Genomic DNA, 14382 nt, shown 5'->3' on the forward strand with positions numbered 1-14382 from the left:
CCCTTCACTCAGCCAGGATCCTCTCCCGGAATTAGGCCAAAAAAATATAAAATGCCGTCCAAACAAAGTTGTGCATTATTGTGCACGTGTTGTGCATGTGTTGTCTGTAGTAGTGAAAGAAGGGAAACAAGTAGGTGTCTGTCAGTAGGGAACTGGTTAAGTGAAATATCCACATAATGGAATACTGGTCAGTTGTAAAAAGAATAAGGAAATTCTCTGTGTCTTGGTAAAGAGTGATAGGATATACCCATAATCATAAAAAGTAAAGAATAAAAAAAATAACACTCTAGAGAGAGAGGGAATTTTTCTGCATCATAATTTGTGTGGAAATTGTGGGAGGCAGTGGGGAATATGAATGTGTGCATCTAGGCTTATATTTGTGAAAAAGAATACTGGGAAAGACTGCAAATTAATTTTAAAAGAATTAACCTATAGGAAATGATGGAATATAGCATATGGGACAGGCATATACCTTGTTACAGTTTTGACTTTGGAGTTTTATAAACGTTTAACGTAGTAAAAATAATATTACATGGGAAATAGCAATTCCTAAAAACCAAAAACAAGCTAAAGCCCTTATCACAGTATCAGGTCGTTGACATGTTGTCACAGAGAAAACCACTGTATTTCTGCCATGTCCTCGAGGAACATATTCTAAAGACAAATAGAGAGCTCCCTAAGACACCATATACTTCATTCAGTACTTTTGTTGTTGTAAGAATGGCATTCTTACATTGAAACTATTTTTTGTATATTGTAAGATAATAAGTTAGTTAATATTGTTGGGAACCTAGATTCCTAGTATAAGATAAACAAGTTTAAAACAAAGAATACTCTATATGGTTAAATTAGAATTGGGAACATCAGTATGAAGTCCTGTTCTTTTTCTTTACAAAATACATATTTCCTGGCAATTCACTGCAAGGCCTCGAAACCGTGACACCACTTTGGAAAGGAACATGCCTGGTCCCCAGCCTGGGGCATGTGATGTGAATGCTGCTCCCAGCGAGGGGGCATGGGAACCTCTGGAAGAAGGCTATCACAGGTGCGCAGTCGGAGCGTAAAAGTGCGCCACCCAGGACCCACAGAGGGTCCTCCCGCCAAGGAGTGGGGTTTAGGCACAATAGTTATAGTTGATTAAAACATTCGAAATATATAAAACTGTAAGTTAATATTAATTATCCAGAGAAAGAAAGCCAGAAACAAAATAATAAAACAGAAACACTTAGGCACCAACTTTTTTTTTCCTGAGACAGCCTCTATTAACATTTTAATGTATTGTATAGTAGGCCTTACCACTCATACTTAATACATACATATAATTTTTCCAGTTTTATAAAGACAGCATTAACATACAAGTTTAGCTTAAGGTGTATGACATGATTTGATATTTGTATATATTGCAAAGTGATCATCATTACATTAAGTTTAGTTAACATCTGTCAGCTCACATAGTGAGATATTTGTAGCCAGCTTCTTGGTCTGATTGGATGTTAAAAGGAAAGAACTGAGCATTTGTCTTACCTTTCAGAGTGAAAAAGTGCTCTAGCTGACAAGAAAAAGTCCTTTACAAAGGAATTCCAGCTAACAGATGTGTAAAGGGTAACAAAGTAGTGAGTCACCGTTGTGTTGCCCCTAAGGAAATAAGAATTTCAAGCAGCACTCGTCGGTGAGTGAGACTGTTGGTTCAGAGGTGGAGGAGAAAGGTATTAGTGGAGACTCCAGACTGTCACCACCTGAATCCCACCAGAAGTGGGACAGATGTGTGTGTCTTCGTGCAGTAAATAGGAAGCACAGAGCACAGTCTGTGCCGTACTTAGCCAAGAAGCTTTTAACTGCATCTCACAAAGCCTCCTCCACTCCCACCTCTCTCCCCAGCACTGTTATACACCCATGACTCTTTCCCTCTTGTTTTTTAGGAATTTGTGTTTGGATTGTAGAGACAGAGAAGAGAGGAAGGGGTATACTCCTCAGGGACAGGAATCCCACATCGGGGATTGGCCTGTGACCGCACTACCAGAGTATTCCAGATTAATTCTTGAGACCAGCACGCTCTCCAGGCAGACAGAAAACTCTGTCCCCAGACATGAGAAAAGCGGAGTCTCAATAATTTTATTCAGAATTTTACCTTCAGAAAAGATCTAGATAGAATCAGTTTTAATTTTAGCATGTATTTAGGTTTTTTATCTACAGAGTAGAGTTTTTAAAATTACAAATGGAGGTAGAAGCAGCATCATTGTCCACCTCCCGGGTTCCCAGTATTAGGTAGTAATGTTCCGTTCTAAAGGGTTTTTACCGTGAAAGTTAGCGGACATAGACATGTAGAGAAAAGCTATGACGAATGCTGTGTACCTGCAAACATCTGCCAGTCTTGTTTAATGGGACCGCTTGTCCTTTTTCCCCTTATAAGGAAATCCCAGACACCATGTCATGGTTGTGTAATCATATCCTCTGTCAATCACAACAATTTAAATCAATACTTGAAAAAGCCAGAATTTACCGTATCTTATTGTTGTTCAGCCTCAGAAAATGTAGTGCTTTCATTTCCTGTACCCCCGGTGGTATAGATTTTAAGTCATTGTGATCCAGAAACAGCTCTCTCAGAGAATGATACGTCCCATAGAAGGAGACTCGGTCCACGCCGTCATCGGAGAGTCTGTTAAATGACAGGTACAGGTACTCCAGGCCTGGCTGCATGTGGCCAAACACGTAGCCGGGGATGCGCTCAATCTGGTTCCCGAGCAGCACGAGATGCAGAAGGGACTTGGGCAGGTAGGACGGGACGTGGTAGAGCTTGTTGTAGGAGAGGTCGATGGACTCTAGATTTCTGCAACAAAGAAGGATTAGCGGGGCACCGCGTGAGGCAGGGACCGTGAGCTCCGGGCTCAGACAGGGCCGGTCAGGATGCTTGGCCGTGTTCCCGCACCGTCTGGTTTGCAGTAGTGAGTCCTGTATGAGGGTGACTGTGTGGCGGTCTGCCCTGTCTGGCTGTGAGGCTTGCAGTCTTATCTGGGCGCCACACCGCGGCTCCCACTCCGTTACAAGGAGTGCCAGGTTCAGAAAGAACCACTATCTCTAGGATCAAACGTGAATCAGAAATGAGGTCAGGGTCTTAGCTGCTATCAAGCTGCCTCTCCCTGAAATCGCCCCGGGTTCCAGCAAGGACGTGGTGGTGGTGTGGAATCTGCATTCTTGCTCCACACCCGATCCGATGGCCTGATGCACGGGGGCTTGTGGTGAAATGGAGCTTGTTTTCGGGCCTTCCCCTGTGGTTTCTGAGTCACCCTGCCACCACCACATCCTGCTGGCCCCGGCTGGCCCTCCACACCATCTCATCCCTCTCTCCTGCCCCTGAAAGATGCCTGTTCCATCTGTTTCACCCAGATCCCCTGTGTCCTCACCACACAGCCCAACCTGGCTCCCCACCATGGCCCATCCTGCTCCTCCTGACAGGCAAGATCCCCACGCCAGCCCCTTCCCTGCATCCTTGCCAGGAGGCTGGACCCTGCTTCCAGCCTTCCCTGTCAGGCGAAGCACCGTTCAGGCTGTTTTATAAGACTTGAGGTAGAGAAATGGTTTGGAGGAATGAAGACAGTGTGGCATAGGACAGGGGAGCCTCATGGTCCCATGGTGGGGGGGCGGGGCAGGATGGTTTCCCTTCAACTTCATGGCCACCTGTGAGGTGGACAGATCTCGGGTCCCTCACTGCTTGGGTTCATGGCAGGGTGTGCACAGCAGCAGTGACCACGATCATCCCAACACCAGTCACACCATCCACAATATGAGCTCCAAGCAAGTAGCCAGGTTCTAGGGAGGGGGAGGCTCACGAAGGAGGGGTGCCATTCCTAAGCTCACTTCCCCACATTCAGACCCTGTGCTGTAATGGCAGAAGGAAGGCACTAAGAAAGGCGAAGAGCAGCGTCTACTCACTCTTGATTTATCCAGGCTAGCGGAGCAATCCTGTTTTCCTCAATTTTATTATAACGTAGCACAATGACATTGATCTTTCTGGTGTGGTTGAAACAGATCTCAGTGATTTCTTCAATTTGGTTATTTTCTAGGTATAATTCCTATAATTAACAGAAAAGACTGTTTTTCTTTGTGTTGGTTGGCACATATATTCAGCTTCACAGGTGGAAATGGTACTGTGGACTGTTCTCAGTAGTATTATCTGGAGAGTCTTCTGCTCTTCCAAGTGAATTCATTGCTGTAAGTTGTCCTGTTCTATCTAATTAGCGAAATAAAAGCTACCTTCTTTCATGGTCATGGAATTAAATGCATTTTTTTAACCATAAAATTTTGCAAAATAGAGCATACCGTAATAATAGTATAAAGTTCTCTAATTTACAAAACTTATTCATGTAAATTATCTCATTTGGGCTTCAAAACCCTAGAAAATTGGTACAAATGATCATCTCTGTTCAGTAGTGGAGACACTTGGGCCTGGAGAGAGGATGCCCAGGAGACACACGTCCCCACCCCGCCCCAGCTCTAGGACAGGCCACTTCCCACCAGTCCATGCTGCCTGTCAGGGTTTTAGACTTGCTTGTATTTTAATTAATTTAATTAAAAATTAATTGGGAACCCTCATTTAACATCAGGGTAAAGTTTGCTAGAGCTATTGTTTTCAACAGCGAGCTGCCTTTGGTTAAATTCATTTGACGTTAGTGCAAGTTTTTCACTCAAGAGGCTTGGAAATCAGAAGTAGATATTGGAATATGTCTTCATTGTAATTTTTGATTCCTATTATAGTAATTTTCCCTTGTTTTAACTTAATTTTGGTATTTATTAGATATGAGTAAAGCAATTTTTAGCTTTTTGCTTTTAACTTCATACGTATTTAGAGGTGAACCAAATCAGTGGTTCCCAAACTTGGTTGCATATTTAGATCACTTGTGAGCTTTCTAAAGTTACTGCAGTCAGAGCACACTCATCCATACACTAGACCCTGTGTCTGTGAAGCGGGGTCCTGGAAGGGGTCGGAGCACACACACCTGCGTGGACACTGCCTCCCATACCAATGAGAGGGACCCTCTGGAGAGAACACCCAGATGGAGACACGTTGCTCCTCCTTACTATTTGGCTTGTGTGTGTTTACTAGGTGCATGCATTATGTATTAAAATCTAACTTAAAAAATTATAAATTACTGACCCTACCCTCCAAAGGAACCTGATTGAGGATATCTGGGGTAGGGTACGGAGTCCGTATTGCTCTAGAATCCAAGAGATTCGGATGTAAAGCCCATTATTGGAACCTCAATCTTTACAATTTTGATAAATTCTAAACTGATATGTTGATCTGCAAATAGGAAAGGAGATGCTATGGCACGGCGTCAGACCCAGGCTCTGCTGGCATAGCAGGCCCACAGCTGTGGGAAGCTCCAGCCTGCCTTCCTGCTGAGTAATCCTCTGTGCAGCAGAAACAGCTGGGAGCAGTCAGTGCCGGGTCTGCCAGACCTCTGCTCTCAGGGCTGGAAGTCAGGTGTGCACTGGGCAGTGAGGGCCCCCAGAGTGTGTGAAGTGTGTCCCTTGCTGCAGCGAGGAAGGCCCCACACCTGGGCCCTGGGTGGGAAGGGCAGGGCTCGGCCTCGGTGGGGCGCTGGGCAGAACTGGGAAGCTATCTTGCAAGTTGTAGTTTCTGTGTAAATTCTCAGCTCATCTTCCCCATTCTCTCCCCAAAAGCTGTCAGTAAGATCAATTTTCATTTTATCAAAATTTCACTTTATCAACTATTATTACGTTTAAAGAAACAACAGTGCTCAGATTACATAGCGGAGTGTACAGCACCAAAATGTACTTTAATCTGCCTCACAATAATCTTTTAGAATAATGCTATTTGTCTTATTGAAGTGTACTGTACTAAAAATGTAAAACATTGTTAGAAAGATACAGTTACCTCAAGAGAAGCAGGAAGACCCTGTGGTATAATTCTGAATTTATTTCTTCCCAGACGCAGGTAGGCTAGGCTCTTCAAAGATTTGAAAGCCAAGGGATTCACATTGGTTTCACTGAGATTGTTTCCTTCCAGTTCTAAGGTGACCAGTTGATTTAGGTCTATAAAAAATAAAATATAATTTTCAGAATATTAGGAAAACCAAAGAACCATGTAGTTTCTATATCTTTCAAAACATCATGTGAAATGTTCAGTTTATTTGGAGGGTAGATGTCCCTGCTTTCTTGGTGTTCCCCATGCAGAGCCTCCTCTCAAGTGCTCTGTGCACCCCAGATGCTGGTCTCAGCCAGCACTGGATGCCGGACATGTGGTCCAGGGGAGAGGCGGGCCTGCCGAGAAGTTACCACACTGTAGGATGTCTAAGGAACAGAAGCTGAGCAGGGCCTCCCCACAGGGGCAGCGGGGGCCAAGCAGGGACTCAGGACACAGGTGGGCGAGAAGTACAAAGTTGTGGAGGTCCCTTAAAGCCTGTGGAAAGACGTGGACACGCATATGACACGGCAGCATCATTGGTGACGGGGAGTGTGGGAGCGCTCTGCCTCGCAGATGTCAGTCTCTGAACAAGGGAGTTCCAGCGTGAATTCCCGTCACACGTGTTCACGTCCTGGCAGATAGTGCAGCCAAATGCATGTTTGGAAAGGAGAATGATCGAGAATTCTCCACGCACTCAGATTGAGCTACCAAGAAAGGCCTTTATACAAACAAGTTTTCCCTGCATCGTTTCTGCTGGCCTCAGGAGTGGTATGATCCAGATCACTTGGAACCCTACAGGAGAATGGACAGCTCAGCAGTGATGATACCCAGAGGCATCTGAGTCAGGCATTCAGGGTGTAACTTTGGAGATTGTTCAGTGGCCAAGATTTCCAGAATAGGAATGTTTTCATCTTCAACTCAAGTCACGGGCATTGCACTGAACGCTCTGTACGGCTCTGTTCCTACTCTTAGGCACATTAGAGAAACAAGACATCATCCAAGCACGAGCAAGCGACAGGATGATCGGGGTGCAGATCACAGGTGCTGAGGACCACAGGAGTGGTGTGGACGTGTGGGTGGGCTGGGCTCCCAAGGACAGGAAGACGTAGGTAGAAATGGGGGAGGCTGAGGCAGCCAGGTGAACACGGACAGTAAGAACCCATGTGCTCAGCGGTAGGAGGCAGGCCCGCCTTGGGTGAACCGTCTGCTGGGGGGGTGCAGGCCCTTCGTGCACCAGACAGTATGGTCTGGTTTTCCTGTCCAGGCAGCGAGGAGCGCTGGGCAAGGACAGCATGACAAAACATGAACCTGGCAGTTGTTTTAGCATCAATTGAAGGGCTGAGGAGAATTAGGGAGCCCAAGCAATAAACTGAGAAGTGGTTATGTTTTCTTATATTCTCCTTGATTTCCAAAACCAAAGATACTGAGAATCCAGCATATTTATCTAGTACATAGTTGAGGTCTTGGAATGTAATGGAAGTTTTCCTGTGAAAAACAGATAATCAAAGTAGACTAATGGTCGGTGTGTGACCCCACGAGAGAGATGTGGCACACGGTGTTTACAGGTACTCTCTGGTTTATACATTGTGTAGGAAACATAGGAAGTGTGCTCTCGTATGTGACAGGAGACAGGGCGGAGCTAGAGAAGCTGTAGGTCAGATGCAGTAGAACAAGGGTTTATACGCAGGAAGCTGGTAGGAAGTCCTTCCCATTGTGGGGCGGGGAGCAACATGGCAGGTCATGGACACGGGAGAGCGTGGTCCCTGCGTGCCCAGAGTGGGGGCCAGCCATGAGCACTGCCCGCAGCATCGGGATCCTCCTGTTTCTGCACACCTTTGCGCATGCTGTTTCTCTCCCTGGAGCTCCCTTCCTCCCCACTTGTCTGGGACTGTCTGTAACGTGAAGGGTCATGTGTGAAGACCTGTCACAAAAGCACAGGGAGAGCAGCAGGCCCCTGAGGGCCAAGCCAGGGGCTTCCGTGCAGAAAGAGCAGCGTCCCAGCAGTGGTGGCAGCTGCGCGCGGGTGCACCTTGCCTGCTGCCAGCTGCTCGACCCTCCAGGCAGTGGGCTCAGCACAGTGTCGAGGCTCTCTGGCACAGTGACCTGAGCCCCTCCTCATGGCCAAAGCCTCCATGGTGCTTGGACTGTGGGGGACAGCAGGGGAGGGAGGGAGGGAGTGTGTGGAGAAGCAGCTGCCAGGAATGTGTGCGCACACCTTCCGAGTAGGGGCTTCTGTTGTGTAACACGTCATCTTGAGAATGCAGCCAGAAAGGTGACCTCACGTGCGGTTCACATGCAGCCCACTAGGGCGCTGGTCTACATGTTCCTTTGGCCCTGCTTCCCCTGGCAGTTAAAAAAGACTTTCTGATGTCTTTTCCATATGACAAAGCCCATCACCATTTGTGTTTGTTGATGTTTTTCATGTGTACCCTGCAGTCCATCTGGAAATAGAATATTTCCATAACTCTGTAATTTTCAGACTTGGCAATTCTTGGTGGTATTGTGTTTTTTCCCATCACCAGAAGTGTTTTGTTCCTATGAAGTTTTTTCGGAGTGAAAAGCAAATAATGAAATGGTTTAATTCCTTTTTAGGCTTGAGTTATCGACATTAACATAAAAATATTTCAAATCAAATAGGTAGAAAGTATTGGACACCGCGCCTCAGGCGCTGCTAGACTGCTGGGAACGGGGAAGGAAACATTAGCTGTCTCTGGAAGGAGATGTAATCCCACCACAGACCCTGGCTAGTGTTTAGGAAAAGCTAACGTAGTGCTGCATCTTTTGTGCCTAGTTCACGATATGACAGCTTCAGTTCAGTTTGGTCCAGAGTCAACCACAAAAGGAGAAAATAAATTTCATGAACTTAAAGGGTAAAGTGGCCTAAAAAACTCGCCAGCTCTCCGTATGGCTGTAGTGCCCATAAAGCTCCCACACGACCGCAGAAGAAAGGCTAGAATAGGACACATATGAACTAAAAGTTAAATACCTGATAAGCTTTCTTCATTGATCGCCTGCAGTCTGTTCTCGTTGATCTTAAGTTCTTCTAATGCAGACGGTAGTTCTGAAGGAATCTCTGCCAGATTGTTTCCATCCATATTCAGGCGAATTAGCTTCTTCAGAACCTTGAAAAGCAAATCTCAAAATTACCTTTTCACATGGTCACAGACACATCGTGCATCTTCAGGGGTCAAAGTGCAGTCGTGACTTAACCTTACAAACCTGCGTGCTCTGACTTGGGCCCATGGGAAGCTGCATGTTCTCCCGCCGCTCCCCCATTTCCCTGCTGCGGCTTTACTGAGCGAGAGAAAGCTCCTGTCACCACTGGACCGCTCCTATTTTGCTAGATCTTAGGCGTCCACCTTCTCAGCAGTAGACAGAAGGCTACTGCGGAATCTGAATGTGTCATGGATGCTGGCAATGAAATCAGCAGTTTGAATCCTTACCGTGTACGTGTACACCTCAGTTTTGTCATTAGACTAGTAGAAACGGCCCTAAAAGAGCACTGATGATTGCGGAACCGCTTCAGAATGGCGTGCTGCAAATACCACTCGCTGTTCCTCTGTGGCATCCGCACAGTCTGACTGGTGGAAGCACGCCCACGTTTGCAGCTGTGTGCTCCTCGGCCCGAACGCCTGCCCCACCAGACTGGAGCGCTGCACAGATGATTCACCTCAGGCACTGAATCAGACTTGGGAATGGGACAGGGGATCCCAAAACAAGAAAAGGAGACACTCTCCTGTGTGTCTTTCTTTCTGATCAAACACAGGAAATGCGTGAGTCCCAGCTGTCGTATGACAAGGACACGTCTGCGACTTGAATGCAGGGGTAAAGTTTGGCCTAGTGGGATGTAGTAGGTTTCAGTGGGCTTCTCAAAAGGACACACGAGTGTGTTTGTTTACACACCCAGACCCTTCCTTTCTTGCTTCTACCTTTGCTTCTCTGAAACTCCTTGATCCTGTCGTCTTTTCTGCTTTTTAGAAAATATTTTAGTCACACCCAAGTCTTGCAGGGGCTTATTCTATGCTGTTTGCTGCCTCTCTCTCCCTTGTCTTCCCCACCATTCCCTGTGCTAGTTTTCATCTGAGTCCGCTTGTGTTTCCAGAACCCCTCCTGCTCACATGATCATCAGGTCTTGCCCTCGGCACAAAATAACGAAGCTCTTTCTGGCCTGAAAATGTTAACAAGAGTTTCCAGATAAGCTCTCCTTTATTCCTGGAAATACCTCATGTACTAAGAGCCCACATATTTCAACATATTTTCAGCTGCTTGGGGAGAAACTGCTCCATAAGTTCAAACATTGGTTTTGTCATTTTGCTGTTGTAGGTGCTGTAAGGGTAAAGCTAGAAAAACAAGCTAGAATCACGTAAAACAACAGACTGGAATCAAGGTAAAACTTGAAGAGTTTAGGAACGTCAGAGGGGAAACTTTCTTGACTTAGGAGGAGGCTACAGACTGTCCCTTTCTCTCCCTGCCCTGCCGCCAGCACAGAACTGTCCAAGGGGATGCTTCCTCACGCCGAGCGTATCTTTACCTTGAATGCTTTTGGACCTGTGCCTGGGGAGGTGATGTTGTTGTTGCTCAGATCGAGCCTTTCCAAATTTGGCAGTCCATTGAATGCTCCGTCAGGAATGTCAGTGATGGAATTGCCTAGAAAACACAGCAGTTGCAGTTTGGGCCCCCATGCACACACGGGAACATACGTGTGTTCATGAACATACATAGATAGCAAGGAAGCTCTACCCAGAGGAGAAAGCAATACTCATAACTAGGACAGCATCTGTATAAGCAAATGCATGTGCAGGAAACACCAGCCTGGGGCCAGAACCTCTACTTGAAGGACTAGCTGTGCTCGAGGCCGTCCTGTTTCAGGTGAAGCTGCTGTGAGAACAGCTAGAATGTGGTTCACTAGACAATTCTGTTAGCAGTATGCATTTTATAACAGAGATGTGTTTCCGGAAGCTTACATAGAAACTGGTTTTCCCATTGACATGTCCTAGACCCTGGACCAGAAATCCTGTCCTATCACCTACCCTTCTGAAATTTCCTTCTCTAAACCAGGAGCTCAGGTGTTATAATTGTGTGGCTTCCATCTGAACAACTTCCTACATGCTTTAAATTTATGGGATTTTGTTTTCACATTTGGTTAAGTGCAGTAGTTGATGCTTTTAAACCCACAACGTAAGCTCACCAGAAATAGTGAGTGCTATAGACACCATATGGTGACCATCTCAAAACCACGGTAGTGTGACTGAACAGGGCACAGCTGACACACCGGCTGTGGCAGAGGGGACATTGCTGGGGTGTAGGCCTCTGAGCATGAGACTTCCCTACGGGGTCATGTGAACGTGGTGTCCTAGCACAGACTGGCCGTCCTGAACCAAGGCGTCAGACTTGGCCTATTGAGTGTGTATTTATAAGGTCATTTATTTATTATTTCTCTGATAGTTTATTTCTGTGATTGCCCCTGCGACATGCCTGAAACCCCATTCAGATTCTCTCAGCCCTGTGTCTTCAGGTCGTCCTGGGGTGTGGGTTTTATCTCCCAGATGGATGCACACGCAGGGTCCCCGTGAGCCAGCCTCACACACACACACCTGGTCCTGCCGTTCCTCCACTCAGAACCCTTCCAGTGGCCTCATAAGAACATGGCGAGGAGGACTGGACCATTCCATACCTACCAGAATGGCTGAAGTGAGGGGAAGATAAGTGACAGGAGGCAGAGCAGCGTCTAGCAGAAAGCTGCAGCCACCTTTGGGGACTGGGGGATGGTTTCCTATGGAGCTAAATGCACCTTTACTCTGTCATTCAGCATTTCCACTCCTGGGCGTGCACCTTAATGAACAGAAAACTAGGTCCACACAAACCTCTGTATATGGATATTTGTAGAACTGTATGTACAGTTGCCCCAAACTAGAAGCAACCCAGGTGCCCTTCAGGATCACCAGGCACCTGTGGTCCATCGGCATGAGCACACGCCACTCAGCGGTGAGCAGAGGGCCTGCTAGATGAGTGCAGCATCCCGGATGACCCTCCACGGCATCGTGGCAAGCACAAGAAGCCCAACTGGAAAGACTCTGCACTGGGTGACCCTACTTCGGTGACATACCATGAACGGCCAAACCCTGGAGGCCCATCACCTCAGCAGAGACCAGGGCTGGTAGAAGGAGGGGCAGGAGGGAACGTGGGGAGGTGATGGAAACATTCTGTATCCTGGCTGTGGGGGTAGTGACGCAACTATACACGTCTGTCAACGCTCAGAGAAGAGCATGCTAAAAATAAGTTTTACTGAATGTCAGTTATACCTCACTGAAGCTGACTTTAGGGAAAAAGTCAGTGGGAAATCATGATTTGGTTTGGAGAAATTGGCTTTATACCTAACCATGCTATTTCTCCTACAAAGTTTATGTATATGATTATAGATTGTGAAGTTAGTCTGTTTAGGATCAACTTCTATTATGAAATTAAAATATGACATTCACAAGGCAAGGAGAGTTACTTACTTGTAAAGCACAAAACAGAACAGACGTCCACATCTCTTACCAATGAGCTCCAGGCTTGTTATCTCTGGTGCTGTTAGCAGTGGTATCTGTGTGAGGCCGGCGCTGATGCAGCTGATGGTTCTGTAGGACAGGGAGCATCCGCTGGGCAGAGGTGGCATGCCCCTGCGAGGAGGGGGCACCAGGGGTCTGGAGGGCACCCTGAACACATCTCCTCTGAGGGTGCCCTCCTCCTCCTCCTCCTCCTCGTCCTCCTCTGCCTCCTCTGCCTCCTCGTCCTCGTCCTCCTCCCTTGCTGGGTGTCCTTGTTGATGGGCTCGCCTCCCCTCTGCTCGGGGTCTCTCATCTGCCCCTCCTCTGCTCCACCCCTCACTGAGAGGTCTCCCCTGCTCTCCAGGTCCAGGGGTCTGTTTCTTTTGCTCATTTTCATCTTCTTTACTTTCTTCTTCCTCCTCAAATTGAAGTTCCTCTTTTTGCAACACTTGGTCCATTTCCACCCGACCAGGTGGCAGTTGCTTGCGACGTGAGTTGGTAGGTTCTCTTTGTTCTGAAGAATCACCAGAAAATTCACTTCTATCACTTAATGCTGTACCACTGAGCAGCGGACGGGAGGCTGCTGGCCGCGCGGGTAAGATACGGCAGGGGCGAGGTGTAACGTTAGTAAAAAGAAAAATCATAGTGAAAGTGAGGTTAGTAAATATTATTCCCTCCAGGTATTTGAGTGCAATTTAAATGTGAAATGCATCTTGGAATTTTTGCTTGAGTAGTTTTAAAAGTAATTTTATTTCTGTTTTATAAGATTTATGTGATTTGTTTTAAGCAATTTTTGTTTTTTCCTGTGGCCTTAGTATTTATTTTTACTAAAATATCTTGCTACCTGGTAATAAAGAGGGAATAATATTGCCACATGATGCAAAATGGTAAGCAGTCCTGTGTGAGATTGCAGTATGATGAGGTGTGACCTTTATAATAGATACTGTTCAGTTAATCGGGGTGACTGATAATGTAAGAATCTGCACCATCAAACATAAAAAAAATGAAACACGTATTTTACTTGCTTGTGGCAGTGAAACTGGCTTTTTTTTGTAGATTTATTATTATTTTTGTCTGATTTTCTTTCAGCCCCATAGGCCTGAAAGCATCTTCTGAAATTCAGGATTATAGAAAGTTCTCCTCTTTCTCCTTCCCAGCCTCTCAACTTAAATTTTTACTGCTTGACACTTATGGGAGGCCTCCTGGATTCCGATGATGCTGTTTTAAGCCAGAGGCGTGCATGACAGGACTTTCCGTTGTCCCAGGATGATGGGAGTGGAACGGCCAGTGGCAGGCGTTCACTGCGTGTGTATTTAGCAGAAGTTGGGGAGAGCCTGACAGTGACCGCAGCTCTGGCAGAAGTGAGGTCTAGCTCTGGTACTGGCAGATTTCCTGAGTTGTGGCCCTGCTTTTATTTAATGCTGTATCTAAATCACCCAGAAAATGAACTCAGAAAATGTAACTATTTGAAGGAATTACTTGAGATTTCAATCCAGTATATATTATAAAGTCAGTGAGTTATTTTTTCCTATCCCTGGCAGAACATGCAAAACGAAAATAGGAAAGTATTAGGGAAAGGAAGCTAAAGCTATCACATTGAAATATTTTAAATCCTCCCTGTACATCCAAGTTTATTTTTCCAAAATAACCACAGCTTTTCAAGATTATTACAAGTCCTTTGAAAAATGTCTGATAATTTCTGAATCTTGCCTGTGTATTTGCTAACATTTTTTAAAGGCATAATACCTTAGTAAAATAATAGGTTGTATAAACCAAAATGCAATTCCTCAACATTCTAAAGTCGTGGGCACCCACCCTGAGACTATCCTGTGTGCATGGAAAACAATCTGTCTAATGTTAGACAAGAGAAACTGTCTCTGTTTCTTCCCATCAAATTATTTACCACGTGTGTATCTATTTTAGAAG

At 46.0% G+C, this 14382-nt stretch overlaps 2 protein-coding genes across 7 annotated transcripts in view; one reads left to right on the plus strand and one right to left on the minus strand.

Moving 5' to 3' along the window:
• CENPP (centromere protein P) overlaps nucleotides 1-14382 on the plus strand; it is a 245062-nt gene that overhangs the window by 165142 nt on the left and 65538 nt on the right. The gene's annotated exons all lie outside the window — the stretch shown is intronic.
• The window catches only part of ECM2 (extracellular matrix protein 2), a 33292-nt gene that overhangs the window by 1775 nt on the left and 17135 nt on the right, over nucleotides 1-14382 (minus strand). Inside the window, exons 4-9 of one of the 3 annotated variants that reach the window (XM_026519123.4) lie at nucleotides 12467-13036; nucleotides 10458-10573; nucleotides 8913-9048; nucleotides 5897-6054; nucleotides 3931-4070; nucleotides 2501-2827 (exon numbers count right to left, since the gene is read on the minus strand). In XM_026519123.4, the coding sequence (XP_026374908.1) occupies nucleotides 2501-2827; nucleotides 3931-4070; nucleotides 5897-6054; nucleotides 8913-9048; nucleotides 10458-10573; nucleotides 12467-13036 (1447 nt within the window). Of the gene's footprint in view, nucleotides 1-2500; nucleotides 2828-3930; nucleotides 4071-5896; nucleotides 6055-8912; nucleotides 9049-10457; nucleotides 10574-12466; nucleotides 13040-14382 lie in introns of all 3 variants that reach the window. The other 2 variants (XM_048218315.2, XM_026519125.4) reach the window with 2 other exon arrangements.

This window comes from Ursus arctos, unplaced genomic scaffold (assembly GCF_023065955.2).
Source record: "Ursus arctos isolate Adak ecotype North America unplaced genomic scaffold, UrsArc2.0 scaffold_33, whole genome shotgun sequence".
Classification (NCBI taxonomy): Eukaryota; Metazoa; Chordata; class Mammalia; order Carnivora; family Ursidae; genus Ursus; species Ursus arctos.